Source organism: Leptopilina heterotoma, unplaced genomic scaffold (genome assembly GCF_015476425.1).
Source record: "Leptopilina heterotoma isolate Lh14 unplaced genomic scaffold, ASM1547642v1 Lhet_45, whole genome shotgun sequence".
Classification (NCBI taxonomy): domain Eukaryota; kingdom Metazoa; phylum Arthropoda; class Insecta; order Hymenoptera; family Figitidae; genus Leptopilina; species Leptopilina heterotoma.
The window spans coordinates 2,930,899-2,954,169 of record NW_025111086.1 but is presented as its reverse complement, the minus strand read 5'-3'; the positions used below and the strand labels follow the sequence as shown (position 1 = coordinate 2,954,169).

At 22.4% G+C, this 23,271-nt stretch overlaps 2 protein-coding genes across 3 annotated transcripts in view; one reads left to right on the top strand and one right to left on the bottom strand.

Annotated features, from left to right (window-relative positions):
* The first annotated feature begins 775 nt into the window (after positions 1–775).
* LOC122507097 (scavenger receptor class B member 1-like) lies at positions 776–15,002 on the top strand. Its single transcript, XM_043619621.1, has 4 exons — positions 776–1,790; positions 6,070–6,344; positions 11,518–11,782; positions 14,082–15,002. Exons 1-4 carry the CDS (start codon positions 1,146–1,148, stop codon positions 14,415–14,417), a joined length of 1,521 nt encoding a protein of 506 aa, XP_043475556.1. The 5' UTR covers positions 776–1,145; the 3' UTR covers positions 14,418–15,002.
* Positions 15,003–21,964: 6,962 nt separating this feature from the next.
* The window catches only part of LOC122507095 (scavenger receptor class B member 1), a 46,014-nt gene continuing 44,707 nt past the window's right edge, over positions 21,965–23,271 (bottom strand). For both annotated transcript variants that reach the window (XM_043619618.1, XM_043619617.1), the window contains exon 7: positions 21,965–22,409. In XM_043619618.1, the coding sequence (XP_043475553.1) occupies positions 22,167–22,409 (243 nt within the window). In that variant the 3' untranslated portion in view covers positions 21,965–22,166. The remainder of the gene's footprint in view (positions 22,410–23,271) is intronic.

Below are 23,271 nucleotides of genomic sequence, written 5' to 3'. Positions count from 1 at the left end.
TTTTGAAAATAATTGAATTTCTCCAAAGAATTATATTATTTTTGAAAATAATTGAATTTTTCCAAAGAATTTTATTATTTTTGAAAATAATTGAATTTTTCCAAAGAATATTATTATTTTTGAAAATAATTGAATTCACGCAAAAGATTTTGGGAAAATTTTAAACTATAATTTTTATTCTTCCGAAGAATTTTACTACTTTTGAAAATAATTGAATTTCTCCAAAGAATTTTATTATTTTTGAAAATAATTGATTTTCTTCAAAGAATTTTATTATTTTTGAAAATAATTGAACTTTTCCAAAGAATTTTTTTATTTTTGAAAAGAATTGAATTTCTCCAAAGAAGACTAATTAAAAGAAGAAAATTCTTGAGTAACAATTCCTCATTTATTCCTTTATTAAGTCTCAATTTTGAGAATATTGATAACAAAAAGAAAAAAATTATCAAAATATGTTTTTTTATGTTTTATTGATAATTTTTCATGAAGCCTCGCGTTTTAAAAATGTTGACCTATTGCTGAAATCAAAAATAAAAAAACGAGTATTTGTAAAGATATATTTTTAATTTTTTAATGACAATTTTTTGTCTCGACAATTATTGCGACTCTCTTTAAAAATTTTAATAAATTTTTCCTTTCCTTTTTTCGTCGAGACGACATTAAAATTTCGATATGTGGTTGTAAATAAAGAAAGAGAGAGAGAGAGAGAGAGAGAGAGGGAGATTATTCTCATCTTAGCAGACTCTCACGCCAGATTATAAAATGAAGATCCATGTCCTAACTATGGCTATCGGAGGTGTTAAGCGGCATAGGTCATTCGCGCAACAAGGTTATCACAAGATTTAAAAAAAGGGGGAAGATTTTTGTGCGACGGCAACTTACTTAGGAAGTCAGTCTGTCGAAAACCTTCTTCACAGATCGGATGTAATTTTTTTTATCCCATTTTTAATTTTCAAGTGATTATTTTTTCTAAAAAAAACGAACCCCAAAAAAAAAAAAATAAAGGCACTAAAAATGCCACCTTGGTGAAAAAAAATAAGAAAGGAGGCGAAAATAAAGTGAACCAAAAAAAAAGAAGGAAAGAAAGAAAGAAAGGATTTTGAAACCAAAAAAAGGGAATTTTCCCCCCGGAATTTTCCAAAAAAATGGAAAAACAAAATGTCAAAGAAGCTGGTCAATTACTAAAGAGTTGTTTAGTGTGGATTATTGGATCAATAATAATATTCAGTACAACAATTCTCGTTGTATTTTGGTGTACAAATATATTTCGCGATGCAATAATGACAGAGTTGCAAATTAAAAATGGAACAAATAATTTTGCCATGTGGCAAAGACCCTCGGTTCGTGTTGTCTACAAAATTCATCTCTTCAATTACACGAATGTCGAGGATTTTGAGAATGATCGTGCTGAAAAATTGCGAGTCGAGGACATTGGTCCTTATATTTATCGTGAGACATTGCAACGTGTCAATCCGGTATTTCATCAAAATGGAACAATTTCCTATCAGGAAGTGAGATCATATCAATGGGAGGGTGGTCGTTCAGATGAAGAGATTCTAGTTGTACCAAATTTTCTCCTTTTTGCCGCTATGGCTTATTTAAGGGACTATCCGTATATTTATCATTTCACTTTCACGACAATTTTAGCCGGATTGAGGGCTAAAAGATTTATCAAACTTTCGGCTGGCGAATTTTTATGGGGCTATGACGATGAATTGTTCAATTATGGAAAACCTTTTATTTCAATGAAGCAGCATATTCCGTTTGAGAAATTCGGCCTTCTTGCACTTGTGAGTAATTTTATTTTTTTTTTCTCTCGAATATTTTGTTCATAACTTTTCTTGAAAGTGGCAAATTGATGCTTAAGAAGCATCAGAAAAATCGAAAATCAGAAAAAAAACGGTTCGCGACCATTTTACCGAATAAAAAATTTACTCAATGACCATTTTACCGCACGGAGAAAAATATAATGTAGCTTTTACTACTTTTATAGTAAAAAATTTCCGGTAAAGCATTTCTGGTAATTTTTACTCCAAAAGTAGTAAAAATTACCAGAAATGCTTCACCGGAAATTTTTTACTATAAAAAGTTACTTTGCACAACCGCGTTTTCCCGAAAACCATTATACCGAATGCATCTTTATCGAATTGTCTTAAATCCCGAAAAAAATAAATCAATAAAATGAATAAAAATAAATAAATAAAATAACACACTTGTAACTAAAAATTTATAAAATGTCTGAAAATACGAAAATATACTAAAATTGTAGAATTTCAGTATATACCTATAAATCAGGAAGTCAGGGAAAACAAAATTTTCTTTTTAATTGTTCATACAGGATTGCCAACAAAAATTTAATTTTCTTTTTCCCCGACTCCCTGATTTCCGGACTTATGATTTTTTCCCTGACCCAAAAAAAAATATTCTGCGATTAACTCTAAAAATTATTAAATACACAAAAAAAAATGTTCTATTACATTTATTTACAAATTTCTTAAAAAGTAAAATTATTCGAAAACATCAATAACTTCTTTTTTAAATAAAATATTTAATCATTATTATTTCTCCATTGGAATTAAGATTTTCAAGTTCAAACCTTTTTGAAATTTAACAACTTAATAAGAATATTTATTATAAAACATAAAGAAATTGATAACTCCGAGTCTTCGATGACTCGGAGTCATCGCTTTCTTCATGTTTTATGATAAATTTAAGATGACAGAGTGATAAAATGATTAATTTAAATCATAAGAATTTATAATATAAATAAATTTAAATCATAACTATAAATTCCAATTTTCAAAGATTTTAATTTTTGAACCCTTTTTAAAATTCAATTAATTATTTATTATTTAGTATTTATTTAATATTTATATTTAATATTCAAATTATAATTTAAAATTTTTAAATTTATTATTTAATCAATTTTGATTAAAATATTTTTGAGAATTCTGTTATTTAAATACAAAAATAAATAATTTATTAAATAATTCATTATTTCTTAAAATTGAATTTTTAATGAAGAATTTTATAAATTTTTTTTTTAAATAATTGAATTCTTTCGGCAAACTTAAAAAAAATTAAAAGAATAAATGCAATTTTCTATCATTTTATTTAAAATTGCACAAAAAAATAATTGAAATTCTGCCATAAGCTTATATTTATGAAAATAATTAAATTCCTGCAACGAATTTTAATAAAAATTTTTTTTAAAGAATTGAATTCCTGTGAAGAATTTTATTTTTGAAAATTATTATTATTTATGAAAATAATTCATTTCTTGTGAAGAATTGTATTCAAATTTTTTTAAATAATAATTGAATTTCTCAGTATATCAATAAAAGAAAATAATTAAATTTCTTAGAAGAAATTTTATCAACAAATTTTTAAATAATTGAATTATTTTCAATAATTTTAATAAAATTGTATTAAAAATAATTGAATTAATAAAATGAAAATTTATGAAAATAACTAAATTCATCCTGTAAAAAATTATATTATTTATTAATTGAATTATTAGAGTTTATTTAATTTAATTTAATTATAAAGTTTGTTTTAAATAATTGAATTCTTTTGGGAAACTTTATTAAAATAGTAGATATTAAAAATCATGAAATTGAGGAAGATTTTTGAAAATAATTTAAATTAACCAAGAATTTTATTAAAAATTTGGAAACACTTGAATTTTGAAGAAAAATGTTATTATTATTTTTATTTATAAAGATAATTCGATCTTTTAACATAATTTTTAAAAATTTTGGAACATAATTGAATTTCTAGGAAGAATTTTATTATTTATGAAAATAATTGAATTATTGCAAGGAAATTTAGAAAAAATTTTTAAAAATAATTGAATTCCTGTGAAATTTTTATTATTTATGAAAATAATTAAATGATTGCGTAGAATTTTATCGAAAAATTTTTTTTAATAATTCAATTCTTTCAGAAAAGTTTATTAAAATAGTAGAAATTAAAAAATCATTGAATTAACGAAAATTGTTAAAAATAATTGAATTTTTGGAAAAGAATTTTATTATTTATAAAGATAATTGAAATTTTGACGAGAATTTTTAAAATTTTTTTAACATAATAAATTGAACTTCTGTGAAGAATTTTACTACTTTTGAAAATAATTGAATTTATGGAATCATTTGTATTTTCTCCAAAATTTAATTCTTTTTAGCGTTTTTAAATAAAATTCTTCAATAAATCCATTATTTTTAATAATTAGTTAAATGTTTATTAAAAAATACAAGTAACTTGAAAAGAATTGGAATTATTAAAATTTTCTCAAAAATCGAAGTTCTTTAAAATTTCTAATTTAATTCATTCAAAATTGAAAATTGAATTCTTTTAACGAATTTTAATCAAATTTTTAAGAATAATTACATTTTTTAAGCAATTTGATTAAAATTTTATTAAAAATAATTGAAGTTCAGCGATTAGTTTTATTATTTATGAAAATAATTGAATTTCTAAAAAAAAAATTTATTATTTATGAAAATAATTAAAACCCTGTAAATTTTATTCAAAATAATTGAATTCTTGTGGAAAACTTTATTTTTGAAAATAATTGAATTTCTCCAAAGAATTTTATTATTTTTTTTGAAAATAATTGGATTCATGCAAGAATTTTATTAGAATATAATTGAAATTTTGTGAAGAATTTCATTCTTATTATTTCTGAAAATAATTGAATTACATATTGCAAAAAAATATTTTAAAAAAAATTGTAAATAATTGAATTCCTGTGCAATTTTTATTATTTATGAAAATAATTGAATTCTTACTTAGAATTTTATCACAAACTTTTTTAAAAAATTGATATTTCCATGAATAATATTATTATATTAGTGAAAGTATTTCAATTATTGTGAAGAACTGTATAAAAATTTTGTTAAATAATTGATTTTTTCGAAATATTTTTGAAAATCCTATTCTAATTTAATTGAATTCCTGTGGAGATTTTATTATTTATGAAAATAATTGAATTTTTGATGAATTTTATCAATTTTTTATTAAATAATTAAATTCTTTTGCGAAATTCTATGAAAATATTAGATATTAAAAATAATTGAATTTCGAATATTTTTTTTTTTGAAAATAATTGAATCGTTTTAAAGAATTTGATTATAATTTTTGAGAATAGTTTTTTGATTTTGATTAGTTGTAATCTGGTGCTACTAAGTTGATAGTGTTTTATTTAAATTGTATACTATTTCATTGTGGTTTAAATTGTATTCTATTTAATTGTGGTTTAAATAAAATTTAAATAGTGAATTAAATTCAAATTCTTTAATTATATGACTAAGAAGACAGTGTATAGATTAAAGGTGGGGAAAAAATTAACGACTATCCACAAAGAGGAAAATGATTTCAATTGGAAAAAGTTGATTGGATCATACTATAAATCGCATTCGTTTGTCAAACGTGAATTATTAATTTAAACGCAATGAGTCTACTCTGATTAATATTCTTGATATTCATATTATTCGTTTAATCTTATAACGAATTTTTTGCCAAGGCAAAAGAAATCAACAAGTTTCTGAAATTAGCGTCGATGCTAGTTTTTTTTAGAGAAGTGTCATCACTAATTTAGCTCAAAAGACAAATTTAGTGACACTTCTCTAAAAATAGTCGAAAAATATTTTTCTTTTCGATTTCTGCCCAAAAAAAAACGAAGCGTCGACGTCAACATCATTCAACTGAAGATCAAAATTCTAATTGATTTTTTAGAAATATAATTTCATAATCAGAACAAATTTTTTTGTTACAAGTAATTATTGTCGCAAAACTGTTGTAAAATCCATAATAATGTGTAAGAATTTTGCATAAATGCAAATATTTTCCCTGAGATTAAAGTTAGGAAAAAAAAACCGATGTTCTTGTTTTCACATATTGACAAGGCATCGCAGTAGGGTTTATGTAACATTTTTTATGATAAAAATCAATCACTGTTAATATTGTTTATAATTTTTCGAGCACTGTTAATATTGTTAATAATTTTTCGAGCACTATTAATATTGTTAATAATTTTTAAATTTCATTGTACAATTTTTCTGTGAATAGAAACCAGGTTTGTCGAATGATCGATTCACAATTAATACGGGTGAAAATGATATGGACAAATTGGGCATTATTGAAAGACTTAATGGAATGGAGAGCAGGGAAATATGGGGCGATGAGGAATGTGACAAAATAACAGGCACCGATGGCAGTATTTTTCCACCGAAACTTATTCGCGATCCAAATGCAACATTGCACATTTACTCGAAGGAAATTTGCCGAACTGTTCCACTTAAGTTTCATGGTCACTCGAGTGCACAAGGAATACCCACTATGAGGTACGTTTATTAAGTAACAAAATTAACTAACAAATTTATTTAGTAACAAATTTACTAAACAACAAAATTATTAAGTACCGAATTTATTAAGTAACAAATTTATTAAGTAATAAAATTATTAAGTAACGAATTTATTTAGTAACATATTTATTAAAGTAACAAAATAATTAAGTAACGAATTCATTAATTAAGTAACAAATTTATGAAGTAACAAATTCATTAAGTAACAAATTTATTTAGTAACACATTTATTAAAGTAACAAAAGTATTAAGCAACAAATTTATTAAGTACCGAATTCATTAAACACCGAATTTATTAAGTAACAAATTAATTAATTAATTAATTAACAAATTGATTAAGTAACAAATTCATTAATTAATTAAGTAACAAATTGATTAAATAACAAAATTATTAAGTAACAAATTTATTAAGTACCGAATTAATTAAATACCGAATTTATTAAGTAACGAATTTATTAAGTAATAAATTCATTAAGTAACAAAATTATTAAGTAACAAATTTATTTAGTAACATATTTATTAAAGTAACAAAATAATTAAGTAACGAATTCATTAATTAATTAAGTAACAAATTTATTAATTAACAAATTTATTAACTAACAAATTCATTAAGTAATAAAATTATTAAGTAACGAAATTATTAAGTAACAAATTTATTAAGTAACAAATTGATTAAGTAACAAAATTATTAAGTAACAAATTTATTAAGTACCGAATTAATTAAATACCGAATTTATTAAGTAATAAATTCATTAAGTAACAAAATTATTAAGTAACAAATTTATTTAGTAACATATTTATTAAAGTAACAAAATAATTAAGTAACGAATTCATTAATTAATTAAGTAACAAATTCATTAATTAATTAAGTAACAAATTTATTAATTAACAAATTTATTAACTAACAAATTCATTAAGTAATAAAATTATTAAGTAAAAAAATTATTAAGTAACAAATTTATTTAGTAACAAATTTATTAAAGTAACAAAATTATTAAGTAACAAATTTATTAAGTACCAAATTCATTAAGTACCGAATTTATTAAGTAACGAATATATTAAGTAACAATTAAATATGGGCTATTGTCTAATAAAGAGATTAATAATATATTAAGTAACAAATTTATTAAATAACAAAATATATTTGTTGATAGAGTACAAAATCGGAAGTAGATTTTTTTTGCCAAAAGATATATGGTGAAGTCCGCGTCAAATCGATCAAGATTTTTTTGATGGAATGGGATTTGGCTATAAATTGGCTGAAATAATACTACTATAGTAACATAAAAAATCCCCAAATATTTTTTCAAAATTTTTAAAAATGGCGGAGATACGGGACTTTTTAGTTTTAAGCAACATTTTTTTTGAAACGCTATAACTTGAGTTCTAATTATTCGATTTTTATTTTCAAAGTCGCTAATGATTTGTTTCTAGATATACTATTAAAAAAAAAATTAAAAAATAAAAAAAAAATTTTTTTGAAAATTTTGGGGGTAAAAATTTTTTTTGATTTTCGTTTTTGAAAATACGTCATTTTTAATTTTCTTAATTTTTTGGTCAAAAGAAGCTATAAGTGTAATTGACAAGTCCTGAAAGTTTCATCGTGGGACCGCCAGTAGTTTCGGAGAAAAAAAATAAAATGTAATTTCGGTTTACATTGACTGTACTTACGCATTGATTGGCTTGTAACGATGGACTTGTCCTTTTTTTCTAGATCATTAAATTTTTTTGTTTTCTTTAATTTTTAAAAGTTTTTTTGTTTTTTTCTTAATTTAAAAAATGTTTTTTTGTTTTTTTTGAATTTAAAAATTTTTTTTTGTTTTTTTTTAATTTTAAAATTTTTTTTTGTTTTTTTTAATTTTGAAATTTTTTTTTGTTTTTTTTAATTTTATTATACGTATATACAAAAAGTAAATGAATATTGCATCACTGTAAGGGCTTTTATTAAACTTTACGTCGCTTACGTGTCTTATTCTGATTTTTAAAGACAGGAACTACTGTAAACTCATCAGAATTGGAAAAAGGTTTAGTCTTTACTTCCGATAATGAAACAGGAATGACAGCATGTACTTGTTGTGTACCTTCAATTGTCATCGCATTGTTAAACCTCTCTTTCAGAAATATTTCTTCGGATGCATATTCTTCTTTAGAGCAAAATTCAACACAAATATCATTGAAGTGTGTTTTTGCCCAGTCATACATTTCTTTTGCGTTTGTAATTTGGTTATCATATGGTCTTTGAATGTTTGTTCTAGCAGCTGATCTTTTAAGAATACCTCCGATCCCATCGCAAGGTCCTTTGCCATGGGCAGTTGCATGAAAATGCCATTCTGCCTTACAGCCAAAATCTTGCTCGTGCAAAGTTAAATTAGCAAAGTTTTTTTCGGTTTTTATACTGAGCAGCACAACCATCTGAAAAGTATAATACTAAATTTATGTTAACCTCTAACTTCGCACGTAGGAAAATCAATAGTTTTTTTTGAAATAGATGTACGGCGATCGTGTTATGCTCTTTTATATCAGATATTATAGCATAACTGATATGTTTTAAATCTCCTTCACTTGTTCGATAATATACCACAAATGGATGAATGGTTACTTGTGTTTTTGACCAATGTTTGCCTTGAGAGGAATCTTGTAAATCAATACTATGATTTTCTGCAAAATCTAGTTGAACAAGGAACTGACCAATTGATAAATTAGATTTTATAGTTTCAATATACATACCTTGTTGTTTCGCTATAAAATCATGACGAAGAAGTCGTCTTGCATGTTCACTTATTTTATTAACAAATTCATCAACAGGTACAATAATTGTTTCGAGGTCTGATCGATCTGTTGTGATCCACTGTTTTATTATGACTTGTGTAATATCTTTTTGTACGTAAGCTTGTTCTAAAAGAATTTTGAGATTCTCGTCACCTGGGCAATTTGGACATTGATTAAAATAGCAATCAATTTGTGCAGGATTACAAATTGATTGTGCCATCCACTGCTGAACGGTTGAAAAAGGTAGAGAATTAGAAATCGCTAATTCACTTATTTTTCCACCAATAAACATAAGTTTAGCATTTTGGTGGATAACACAAACACAAACGTTGTGTGTGCCACTTGTTCCAGCTAGAACACATTCTTTGGGTCTCAACTCCGCAAATTTTGTAAACCCGATTTTTTGTTCACTGGTACCTGCATAAGTCATCTTATAAGCTTCATACAATTCTCTTAAGTTACATAGAATTAAACGCTTCTGAACATTTTTTCTTTGCCCATCAACTTTAATTGATACGCAATCACTTTTACCGGGCATTATGCGACTGTTGTTATCGTCTCTATAAAAAGCTTCAACATTCAGTACTTTTTCATCTGACAAAGTTTTACCTATTTTATGATCTGGAGTTGATAAAAAGCCTTTAGATTCAATCAATTCTTTCGATTTAGAAGCCATATGAAATGAAGTTTCAAATTCACGTTCAATCTTTCTTATTGTCCAACTATTTGGTAAAATTGTCAGTAAAGATATTTGTTTTTCTTTATTTTCAATTTTTTTGAAGCATTCTTTTAAATGAGTTATAAGTTCGTCATCTTTTGTTTCGATAATTTGATCAAAAAGTTTTCGTTGAATCGTTTCACATACTTTTTTGGAAATGTCTTTTTTTTGTTTTTTAGTTTTTATTTCAGAGAAATTAATCTCTTTTTCGCCAAGGATTCGCAAACAAGAATTCAAAGAAAGAAAGGCATTTCCTTTATCAATCTTTTTAAATTCAATATTATTTTCTAATAAATTATCATTATCGACTTTCAAATCATTTTTGTTTAACGGTTCATCATCTTCGATTTTTTGTGAAAAATCTGTGTTTTTAACTTCTTTAGTAAAAATTTGTCCGCCAGAAAGTTTCTTACGACAACTATCACAGAGAAAATTATCTTTTGAAATTTGCGGAAATTTTTCAAAAATTTGTTGCGAAACATGTCGAAGATTTTTAGTTATTCTGTCGTGATTAGTAAGTTCAAAAGGATTAAAACACTTTTTAACATAAGACATTTTAGATTAAGTAACTCTAATCCACACAAAATATACAATTAAAAATGATATATTTTCTATGCTAGTCAACTAACACTATACCTCATATAATGATAAAATACTGTTAAAACGATTTAATAAGACCGCCGGTATCACAAACATAACATTTTTATCACATTGTTCGTCTGCACAGTTAAGAAAGTTACATTTGTTTTTAATTATGTTAACCTGTACGGAATTTCATCAACAAAGTATCAATAAAATATGATTTAAATTAAATTTCCAATTTCATAAACGATCCTGTACCAACAAACGTTGTACCTGCTAAATGCCGCCTTGCCATCATAGTCGTGGTCTAGGATACTTTCAGTAAATTGCACTTGTAGCTTCTTTTAAAAAAAATATTTTAAAGATTAAAAATAATCTAGTTTCAAATAGAAAAAAAAAATTTCAAAAAAAAATTTCCAAAAAAAAAATTTCAAGAAAATATTAAAAAAATTTTTTTTTAATTATAAATTTTTTTTAAAATTTTTTTTACATCTTATATCTAAAAAAAAATTTTTTGACACTTTATTATTGAAAATTAAATCATCTGAACGAAACTCATAGTGTTACAAACCATTATGTAGGTACAGTCAATGTGAACCGAATTTACATTTTATTTTTTTTCTCCGAAACTACTGGCGGTCCCACGATGAAACTTTCAGGACTTGTCAATTACACTTATAGCTTCTTTTGACCAAAAAATTAAGAAAATTAAAAATGACGTATTTTCAAAAACGAAAATCAAAAAAAATTTTTACCCCCAAAATTTTCAAAAAAATTTTTTTTTTATTTTTTAATTTTTTTTTTAATAGTATATCTAGAAACAAATCATTAGCGACTTTGAAAATAAAAATCGAATAATTAGAACTCAAGTTATAGCGTTTCAAAAAAAATGTTGCTTAAAACTAAAAAGTCCCGTATCTCCGCCATTTTTAAAAATTTTGAAAAAATATTTGGGGATTTTTTATGTTACTATAGTAGTATTATTTCAGCCAATTTATAGCCAAATCCCATTCCATCAAAAAAATCTTGATCGATTTGACGCGGACTTCACCATATTTAAAGGGACAAAAATATTTTTTTCAGATACGTGCCGGTTGACGATCTTTTCACAGCTTCCGAAACAAAGAATTATTGTTACTGTCAGCGAGTAAGGGACAAGGAGAAAAAGGTATTTTCGAAAGCCTCATGTCCACCAATGGGAGTATTCAATGCCTCGGCCTGCAATTTTGGAATGCCGACATTAACATCCTACCCTCATTTTTATCAGGGTGATAAACTTCTCATTGAACAATTCGATGGTCTCAATCCACAGAAGGAATTACATGAAACTTTCATCGATTTGCATCCAGTGAGTTAAACTTTTACCATAAATAATATCTATTTAAAAAAAAAAATTAATTATAACTGAACCTTTGGGATTTTTTACTAAAATTTAATTTTTTCTATTTTTCCTTTTAAATCTAATTTTTTTTTCAAAATGTTTATTCTGATTTTCTTCCTGAAACGAAAGAATATTCTGATTCACTCTACAAATGATTAGATACTCAACAAAAATGTTCCAATACATTTATTTCAATACATTCCAATACATTTATTTACGAATTAAATTCAATTAAAAATTTCTATAATTTTTAAATAAAATTCTTCTTTAAATCAACTGTTTTTAATATTTTTTGAAAAAGTTCTATTTGAGAATTTTTAAATCAATTTTTTACAATTCAATTTTACCAAAAATTTCGATTATTCGGCAATACTTCAATTAAATATATAATAGAAAATAAAAACTTCAAATAATTTCAAACAAAAATTTAATTAAACTTATTTTAAAAAATTAATTCCATATACAGAATTATTAGATAAAAGTATGAAAAATTCAATTTTTTAAAAATTTTAATTTGAAACCTTTTCAAAATTAAATTATTTCTAAAAATACATGCTATGTTTTTAATATTCAATTATAATTTACAAATTTTAACTTAGAATTCATTTTTAAATAAATTTTTATTAAAAAATTTTACGAAAATTCAATTATTTGAATAGAAAAATAAATAATTTTTTTAATAAATTAAATGAGAATTATATTAAAATTTTTTTAAATAACAGACATTTAAAAATCATTTAATTGAGGAAAATTTTTTAAAATAATTGAATTTCGGAGAAAAATTTTGTTATTTATAAAAATAATTGAATTTTTTACAAGAATTTAAAAAAATTTTGGAACATAATTGAATTTTTGCGAAGAATTTTATTACTTTTGAAAATAATTGAATCCCTGTAAAAAAATTTATTATTTATAAAATAATTGAATTATTGCGGAGAATTTTATAAAAAAAAATGTGTAAATAATTGAATTCCCGTGAAATTTTTATTATGTATGACAATAAAAAGTAAATGTTTGCGTATAGAATTGAATTGAAATTCTTTTAATTGAGGAAAAAATTTTTGTAAATAATTGAAATTTTGCCAAGAATATTATATTAAAATTTTTGAAAATAATTGAATTTCAGAGAAAAATTTTGTTATTTATAAATAGAATTGAATTTAAAAAAATTTTTGAACATAATTGAATTTTTGCAATCATTTGTAACTTCTCCAAAATTTAATTTTTTTTTAATTTTTTAACATTTAATACACCAGGTTAGTTTTGAATAAAACCTTTTGAAAAAGAATCTAAATAAAAAAAAAAATTAGACAAAATTTTATAATTGACAAAAGGAAAAAAACACTTTTTTTAACAATCTTCACTTCATTGAATGAGTAAAAATACTGGAACTATCTTACAAAAAAGAATAATATTTTTCTCGATAGTAAACATCGGTGGCACCACTTTTTCTCTAATCGAAAAAATGATAACAATGATAAATTTTAATCACCATCGTACGATGTCTTTTGAAAATTAGCATTTTTTTGTTAATTCACGAGAAATATCGTTTTTAAAACAAAAATAAATTTTTTTTTGAAACAAAAGAATTTTTTCTTTTGTTGTTTTGTCAATTTAATACGCCAGGTTTCTTTTAGAATAAACATAATATTTTGATAAAATTTAGATTCATAACATGTGTGCAATTTAATAATTAATTTTTAAACAAAGGACATTTTTTTTCTATAAACAAAAAAAAATCTTTTTCAATATTCAATATTTGCAATTAATCCTCTGCTGTTGCTAAAGATCGTTATCATCAAAATCAAAAATATGAGGCTGAAGTCCGCAGCGTTTTTATAAAAACGAAAAATAAAAAAGAAATTTTTTTCCAAGTTAAATTCAGCTTTAATTTTCATATTCGTTAATTTTTGAGAAATTAATTGTTTCTTAGGAGACAGTTGTTAAAAAATAACATCATGATTTTTAATCAAAAATAAGAAAAACTGTTGGATTATTTTTTTGGTTTTCGTTTTTTAAAAACGTTACGGATTTCAGCCTTATATTTTTGATGATAACGATCTTTAGCAACAGCAGAGGATTAACTGCAAACTTTTAAGCAGAATTAAGTTTCATCAAAAATCGTCAAATTTAAAACTAATTAATTCTAATTTTTAAAATTACCAAAATTTACAAAATTAACAAAATTAACAAAATTAACAAAATTTACAAAATTAATAATTAACAAATTAATTAAATTCTAATAAAGAAAATCTAATTCTTGCAGCACTTGGGAGTTCCGATTGGCGGACATTCGCGAATACAACTAAATCTAGAGGCACGTAAAGCAGACGGTGTGCCATATTTTGGAAAAATTAAGGACGGTACGATATTGCCCCTTATGTGGATGGAAGCTGCAATTGAAAATATTCCCGATCCAGTGCTCAGTCTACTTTCACATGCTTATTACACTGTCAATATTGTCGATCAAATATTCAAATGGGGTAGCGTTGTTTCACTAATTTTATCACTAGCATCACTCTATCATATATTGCGAAAGAAACAATTAGAAAAGCACATTGTTCTGCACAGAAATACTTCCGGTCAAAATCCACTTCTCTAAAAATGAGGAGGAAAAAAAATTTTTTTTTTTACATTTACAAAAATACGAATTTACAAAAAAACGTATAAAATTTATTTTTGTATAATAAATACAAAAGGAAGGAAGTAACTTTAATCGCTGGAACGATTAAAAACAAAATATTCCATCTCTTAATTTTGATGACGCACTCTTGGTACGTTCTAGATACCAATATATTTAATACACTATAAAATAATTAAAATTTAAATAATAATTCTAAGAATAATAACATCATTCATTGAAAATCGTATATATATACAGAAAAATTTGAATTTCACTCGAAAAAAATTCTCTTTTGTTCAGCAAATCGTTTTGTGAACTTATTTTAGCGAATTAACTGTAGAAGATTAGAAGACTAGTAATCTTGCTATCATCATTTAGTCAATTTTCGTAAAAACAATAATTCAAGAATTTAAAGAGACGCTGGAACCGCCTCTCGCGATTAATATTTTGATTCCTTTTATTTTTATCTAAAATCCGCTCTTTTAAACTTTTTTTTGTTTAAATAAATTCAAACGCAATTAATTTCGTTATAAATTAAATTAAATTTTAAACCAAATTAAATTAAATTTTAAACTAAATTAAATTTTAAATGAAACTAAATTAAATTTACAAATTAAATTAAATTTTAAATGAAATTCAATTAAATTTACAAATTAAATTAAATTTTAAATGAAATTAAATTTAATTTACAAATTAAATAAAATTTTAAACGAAATTAAATTTAATCTAAAAATTAAATTAAATATGAAAAATAATAAAAATAAATAAAATATAAATAATAAAAATCATAAAATAATATTAGTAAACAAAATAATAGTAATACATATTAATAAAAAATAAAAAAAATAGATGAATAATTTTTTCTCACAATCAAATAATATAAACATAAAGTCTAAATATTTTAATGGCAAAAACTTTTTTAGTATTTAACTGATAGTATTATCATTGTCAACAATGCATAATTGCCATTAATTTATAAATTTATTGACTCCATTACATAAGAGCGGATTTTTACTTTTTCATCCCTTAAATTTTTTGTACCCATGAATAAATTTCCATTTAAAAAATGACAAGAAATATTAATTTGCTTTCTTAAGAGTAAAATAAATGAAAAGGGTAACGCAACTTCGAGCACAATTGTGATCTAGTTAATTCTAATTAATTATTAATTAATGTATGCTCAATTAAGAAATAATGCGCCTGATCTAAGACTGTTTCTTATAATAATAAAAAAAAAAAAATAATAATAATAATAATAAAAATAATAGTAAAAATAATAATAATAGTAGGTAATAATATATATTATATTATAATAAATAAGCTACTTAAATAAACTAAGAAAAATATTTTCTCTAGATGGGTCTATAGTTGCTAAGTAATAATTTATAAACAAAACTTTGTTTCTCTAAAAAATATTAAATTAATTAAATTAATTAAATTAATTAAATTAATATTAATTAATTTATGTATACTGAAAAATATTTATTGAAATGATTTTAATAAATAGTGTTATTTAATAATTAAGTAGATAAATTACGTTTTAATATTTTTGTCTCTATAGAGAGAAATTGTAAATATGTTATTTAATATATAAATATCAATAAATATTTAATATCGAGTAAATAAATATTTACTATATAAAACATAAATAAATAAATATTTATATTTATTTTATATAAGTAAAAAATATATATTTTTATTATAATAATATAATTATTATAAATTTATAATACAAAATTACCAATAGATAATAAATATTATTCGACCAAAAATATTTATATTCATTTCAAATTAATTAATCAGTTAATTAATTAATTTTTTGTATAAATAAAAAATATACATTATAATAACTATTAATATTAATTATAATAAACTATTAATAATTATACCAAAATATAATAAATATTATTCGACAAAAAAAAATTTGAATAAAATTTATTTTTCTAAATTAAATATAGTTTCATTAAATTAAACAAAAAAAATCAAACTTGTATCGAGAAACAGAGAGAGAGAGAGAGGTCAACTTTTTATTCATCGTTCTCTTCCGATAAAAATTTCCTTTTAAGTTTCAAAGATTTATATCTCTTCGCGGAAAAGAGTTGATGCAAATTTTTATCGTTAATTGTATCTTTTCTGTCATTTTATATATTCATTCATAAAAAAAAATAATCATCATCATATTAAATGAATGAATATTCTTTCATTTCTGTATTAATTTAGTTGGGGCATTTGAAAAAATCATTGATATACGATTGTCAGGGTTATCAAATTTTGCAACAAGATTTCTTTCTTACTAAATAATTTTAGCAATACAACAAATTATAAATTTCTTTTCATTTCCATTATGTTGAAAAATCCGCTCATTAAAAATGAAAAGAAAAAAATATTTGAATTAATTATTAATTAATTATTATTAATTAATTAATTAATTAATAATTAATTAATTAAAAATTAACTAATTTGAATTAACTAATAAATTATTAATAATGTTTTCCATTTATATTAATAACTATATTATTAGTTATTACTAATAATTGTTATTAATATTATTAATTGTTACTAATATTAATTATAATAATTAATAAAAACTATTAATATTAATTATTAAAAGAAATGAATTTAATTTCAATAGGAAAATAGGACAAAAATTTTTTTTCTACATAAAAATAATCGGCGGAAGTAAAAAAAAAAAAATAAAAAAAACTCCCGCAATTATTTTGTTAATAACAATTGATAATTATTGTTTATTTCAAAGTCCCTATAATATTGTTTACAGGATATTGAAAATAAATTCTTACAAATACAATTATGTTATATTATTTGGCATGTTTTGATCTTTATTGTACAAAAAAAGTAGATTTACCTATCGATCTTATGCCTATAATTAATTAATAAAACATATACAAAGATATAATTATTTTTATTATATTATAATATATAATAATCGGACGGAGAGCATTTATTATTTTTTTCTTTTTTGTTCCATAAAATTTCAAACGTGCAAATTTTTGTTACATATTTTTTTTTTTTAACATTTCATGTACACAAACATTTTTTCACAATTAGGCATAAAAGTGAAAAATTCACACTCTGATAAAAATTATTTGTTTACAAATAAAATTTATTACCTATTTTATATAAATTTATACAAAAAAACGCTGCAGCATTTTTTTTTTTTTTTTTGATAAGAAAAATTTACAAAAAGTAAATTTTTACACTCCAGTAATTAAAAAAGAGAAATAATAAATTTTACGCTATTATTTAATTAATTAACTAATTTTATTGGTTCATATTAACTAATTTTGTCAAATTAACTAATTATTAATTATTTTCGATAATTTTCTTTTTGAGTTTTTCACAATTTTTGAAATTCTTTTCTGGTTTAACTGCTAATTCGGTAATCAATTAATTAATCAATTAACAACTAATTAATTAAGCCTTAATTAATAAATTAATAACTAATTAATTGACTCCTAATTAATCAAGTCCTAATTAATTAATAACTAATTAATTGACTCTTAATTAATCAAGTCCTAATTAATTAATAACTAATTAATTAAGCACCGATTAATTAACAACTAATTAATTAAGTGCCAATTAATTAATTAACAATTATGTCTGTTAATTACCTAGTTAGTAAATAATTACATAAATTAACTTCACAATTAGTTAACAATTATGTTAATTAATTGTTCAATAAATTGTAAAATTAATTATTAATTTTGTTTAACTACAAAATACAGAGTTGAACATTCCTCTTGACACTTTAACCCTTTCTTCAGGAAATGATAAAAGACTCATTGTCGCAGTAATAATATTGAAGAATAAATAAGAAAAGAAAAATTATTGTCAACTCAGTGAATAAAAAAAAATTTTTGTAAATAATTACGATAAAAAAGGGAAAAATTTTTTTCGAAATAAGAAAAAAAATTTTTTTTTAATGACAAAATTTTAGATAAAAAAGAGAAAAAAAAATTTGTGTTGACTAGACGTTATCATTTGTATCGTTATTCGAGGGTCAAACTGGTGAAAATGTTCCTCTCAAAATAACGATACACTGCGCGAAAATAATATTTTTTTTTATCATATATTCATACTTTATTTTAATTCACACTTTAATCTGGATTTGCTTATTATGTTTGAATAAAAATTACGTATTTTTAACATTCGACATTTATAAGATTATTTACAAGTGATTTTTTTTAATACTCTTTTCTCGATAAAAACTTTAAAAGACTAAATTTTCCTTAAAGTTGTCGATAATTCAAAATAATAAATTCTTAATGATATAATAATAATAATAATAATAATAATAATAATAATAATAATAATAATAATAATAATAATAATAATAATAATAATAATAATAATAATAATAATAATAATAATAATAATAATAATAATAATAATAATAATAATAATAATATTAATAATTACCAAAGTTATAATAATTTATTTACTCCCCCTGACAAATAATAATTTATATTCATTTTTTTAATATTATTTTTTTAATTATTATTAATAATATTATTATTTAGTTAATTGTGCGCTAATAACAATTTTTTAATTGCGTTTATTATTTTATTATTTGTCTTCTAAACAATTATTTTCTGTTTTGTAAATAATTAACAATTTAATAACTTTTATAACTTAAATAAATAAATTTCAAATGAGAATATATTTTCTATAAGAAAAAAAATATAAAATACTTAATTGTCTCTAATGATCGATTGATTAATTTTCTAAAGTTGTTCCAATTAAAATATTGTCTTTTTTTCCTTTTTGGGGTTCAAGAGTCAAATCTTTGTTAACCGAAAGGAGTGTAAAAACCGGTTGTCCTTCAGATTCTTGTAAATGCATGAATCTAGTTTTATTTTTTATTCCATGTTTTTTTCGCGTGCAGCGCAATGATAAAATATTCAGTTTATTATTGAAAGATCAAAAAGTGGTCTTAAAAGAAAAGAAGATTTTTCTTATATTTTAATAGAAATTACGGACTGTTTATATTTACAATTTTTTATATAATAACAATGTTAATTAATAATTATAATTAAAAATTGTAATTAACAATTATAATTAATTATAACAATTATAATTAACTATAATTCTAATTAATAGTAATTATAATTATTATTAGTTATGATTATAATTATAGTTAAAATAATTATTTTCTAAAATAATTATTTACTAAAAGAATTATAATTTACGATTATTTACTAATCATAATAATTATCAATTATCATTACATTAAACTAATTACTAATTTAGAATTAGACTCAATAATAATTATAATTAATTAAATTAATTGAAATTGTATTTATTGTTAATTATTAATTATAATTATTATTGATTACAAATTCTAGAATTGTCCAACTAAATATGATGGCTGCACAAATATAATCATTCATTGACAATTACTTATCCTATAATATAATAATTTTCCTAATTTGGTTTTTTTTTTTAATTTAAAAGATATTGTTTTTACGCTCTTAGTGTCTTTATAATCCATTATTTTAGAATCAATTTTCCTTCTGCATTGAGAATGAATGCTTAAATGTTGCATCATAAATTCCTTTTCACTTTATTATTTTTTTGTTTATATATCAATTATTTCCTATAAGAAACTAATTTCATATGTGTATTATAAATTTTTGTAAAAAGCAACAACAACTTTTTTTTCTAAAATATTTTAATAATAATTAAACTGGTATTTAAAACGAGAACAATTTCTATTTATTTTTTGTGTCTTTGTGTATTAAATTTATATTAATTTTTGCTTCGAGTATTTTTTTCCCCTTTTCTGATTTAATTAGGCTTTTATTCGTTTAATTAATTTTTGTTTCGAATTAATATTTACTTTCTATTATTAAAAATAATTATTAACTTTTATAAAGTTTTTCATAATTTCATAAATTATTATTAACTTTCATAAGGATTTTCATAATTTCATAAATTATTATTGACTTTTCATATTTTTATATTTATACAAAAATTGCAGTGCTTGAATTTTTTTTCAGAATAAATTAACTAATTGAAAAAAATTAGGCACGTTAATAGATGAGCATTCGGAGAACCTATAAAATATTTGAGCAATTGTTTCTTCAGTGATGTGCAAAATAAATAAAATTAAATAGTTTAAAATACATTTTTTTAACAGAGAAATTATTTTTTTCTTTTTTTTTCGTAAATAAAAATTATGTAAAATAATAAAATCGTTATTCATTTGTGTCTTAATCAAATTTCACGTATATATACATAATTAATAAAAAAAATCTATCTAAAAAACTTTTTTCGGAAATGAATAAATTAATAATAAAAAAATGTCACGGTCTCTTTAGATTAATTCCTCATTTTGATCTTTTAATATCTTTACACAAAATCCTATATAAATATTTTTTTAAATTTATTTATAATATTTTTAAATAATTTTATATTTACTTCTCAATAAACAAATTATTTACATTTTTCCTTGTATCTAAATCAGATTTCTGTGGAACTTTTTTTTTGAATTCACATAATTTCGTTTCATAAACTTTCTTTCAGAGAATTAAAATTTTCCGCTAGTTTTACTAGAAATTTTTAACAACAACGATTAAATTTTTAGACTTTTTTTTTTTGGTATTGTAGAAATATTTTTCTAATTTTAATTTTTTATCAAAAAAAAAAATTTACAAAATTCTCCTTTCATCGAAATAAAGTTTCTCAGAGAAAAAAAAAATTCCCCACATGAAATCTGACTTGAAACGACAAAATTTTTCAGTGAATTCAAATGATGCGACATTGAAGATTCAGTCTCAAGAAAAAGTAAAAACAAAAAATCTTCACACAGAAAAAGCCGTTCATTGGAGGACGAAAAAAATAATATCGGGTGATATGAGCAGGTCCTTCCGAATAAACGACTTGGAGAGAAGAAGGGGGAAAAATAAATATCACGTCATGTAGGCTACATGATACGGGTACAAGAAAAAGAAAGAGAGAAGGAGAGAGACGAAAGGGGTAAATTTAACCGCGAGGCGCCAATGACGTTACGTGTAATATAAATATGCGCGGGGTAAAATGAAAGAAATTAGTCCAACAAGCACCGGTTCGACCGGTAATCGCAGACCAAGAAAACTGCCGAAGGACTCTCGTTCGTTCCATTCGGCTTGAAAATAAAAAAAAAGACGAAAAAAAATTGAAAAAAGATAAAAAAGGAGACAAAAAATAAAAAAAAGAAGTTAAAAAAGATGAAAAGAAGATAAAAAAGATCTAAAAACAAAAAAAGATAAAAAAGAAGACAAAAAAGTGAAAAAAATAAAAAGAAGACTAAAAAAAATAAAAAGAAGACAAAAAAAGGTAAAAAGAAGACGAAAAAAGATAAAACAAGCAAAAACAGTGAAAAAAAGATAAAAAGAAGACGAAAAAAGGTAAAACAAACAAAAACAGTGAAAAAAGATAAAAAGAAGAAGACAAAAACAAAAAATGTCAAAAAAAAACAAGAGACAAAAAAATAAATAAATACAAAAAAAGCGCCAAATTTTATGACAGCGAAATAAAAAGCAGAGCGAAGATCGCTGTCGTTAAAAAGCTCTTTGAGATCGTGCTTTGGTGCCTCGCGCAGAATTCTCGGAATTTAAACGCATATATTCTCAAAAATTTGATCATCACCTTTTCTTGAGGATCAGATTTTTTTTTTCTTTCTCATTTTCTTTGCTGAAAAAAAATTTTTTTTTTTTAATTTCAGACATTCTATTTTGGATTCTGGAAGGCTGGATTTAGTTGATCATTTTTTGTGGCACTCGATGGCAATGGTGTCGTGAGATGTAATTTTTCCTGACGTTTTGCCGCCCTCGCGAGACAGAATAATGCTCCCACGAGAATAATCAGACCAATAATGCCCATTGCACCGCAAAGCGCAGCTCTTGCGACTGGCGGAAGTTCGACTGCCAATCTGATCAGTGAGATAACTTCCTTAGGCAGTTCGTCGATACCCTGGAAAAATTAATTTCGATATTTAATTTCATTCATTAACCAAAAAAAAAAAAAAACAGAAAAAACAAAAAAAAAACTAAATTAACCAGAAATTAATATTTCAAACGATTTAAACGTTCAAAGAACAACGATATTTTTGGTAGTATTTTTCTGTAAAAAAAAATCACTTTGTGAATTAGAAATTGAAAAAATAATTTAAATAAGTAAATTTTTAATTGCATTATTTTTCATTCCATTGTCGTTATTTTTTAAAAAATTTCCACGAAGAACAATTTTCAGGGTTATCACAAAAATTTAATTTTGTTTTTCCCAGACTTTTTCCTGACTGATTTTGACTTTTTCCCTGACCCCAAAGAATATTCTGATTAACTCTAAAAATTATTGAATACACAAAAAAATGTTCTATTACATTTCTTTACAAATTTCTTCAAAAGTAAAATTATTCAAAAACATCAAGAACTTAATTTTAAAAAAAAATTTCAATAATTATTAGTTTTATATAGAAAAAATTTTTTTTTTAAATTTCAAATTCAAAACCTTTTGAAATTCAATAACTGATAAAAATATTATTATTTATTATAAAACATGAAGATGGCCGAGTGATAAAATTATTATTTCATATTATAAGAATATTGTTACTGCAAATTATTCAAAATTATTTTCATCATGTCAATTGAATTATTATTTTCTACAATTTTTAAATAAAATTCTCCTTTAAATCAATTATTTTAAATAATTTTTAAAAAAATTCTTATTTGATAATTTTTAAGTCCATTTGCTTACAATTCAATTTTACGTGAAATTTCGATTATTCGGAAATTCTTCAATTAAATAAACATTAGAAAATAAAAATTTGAAATGA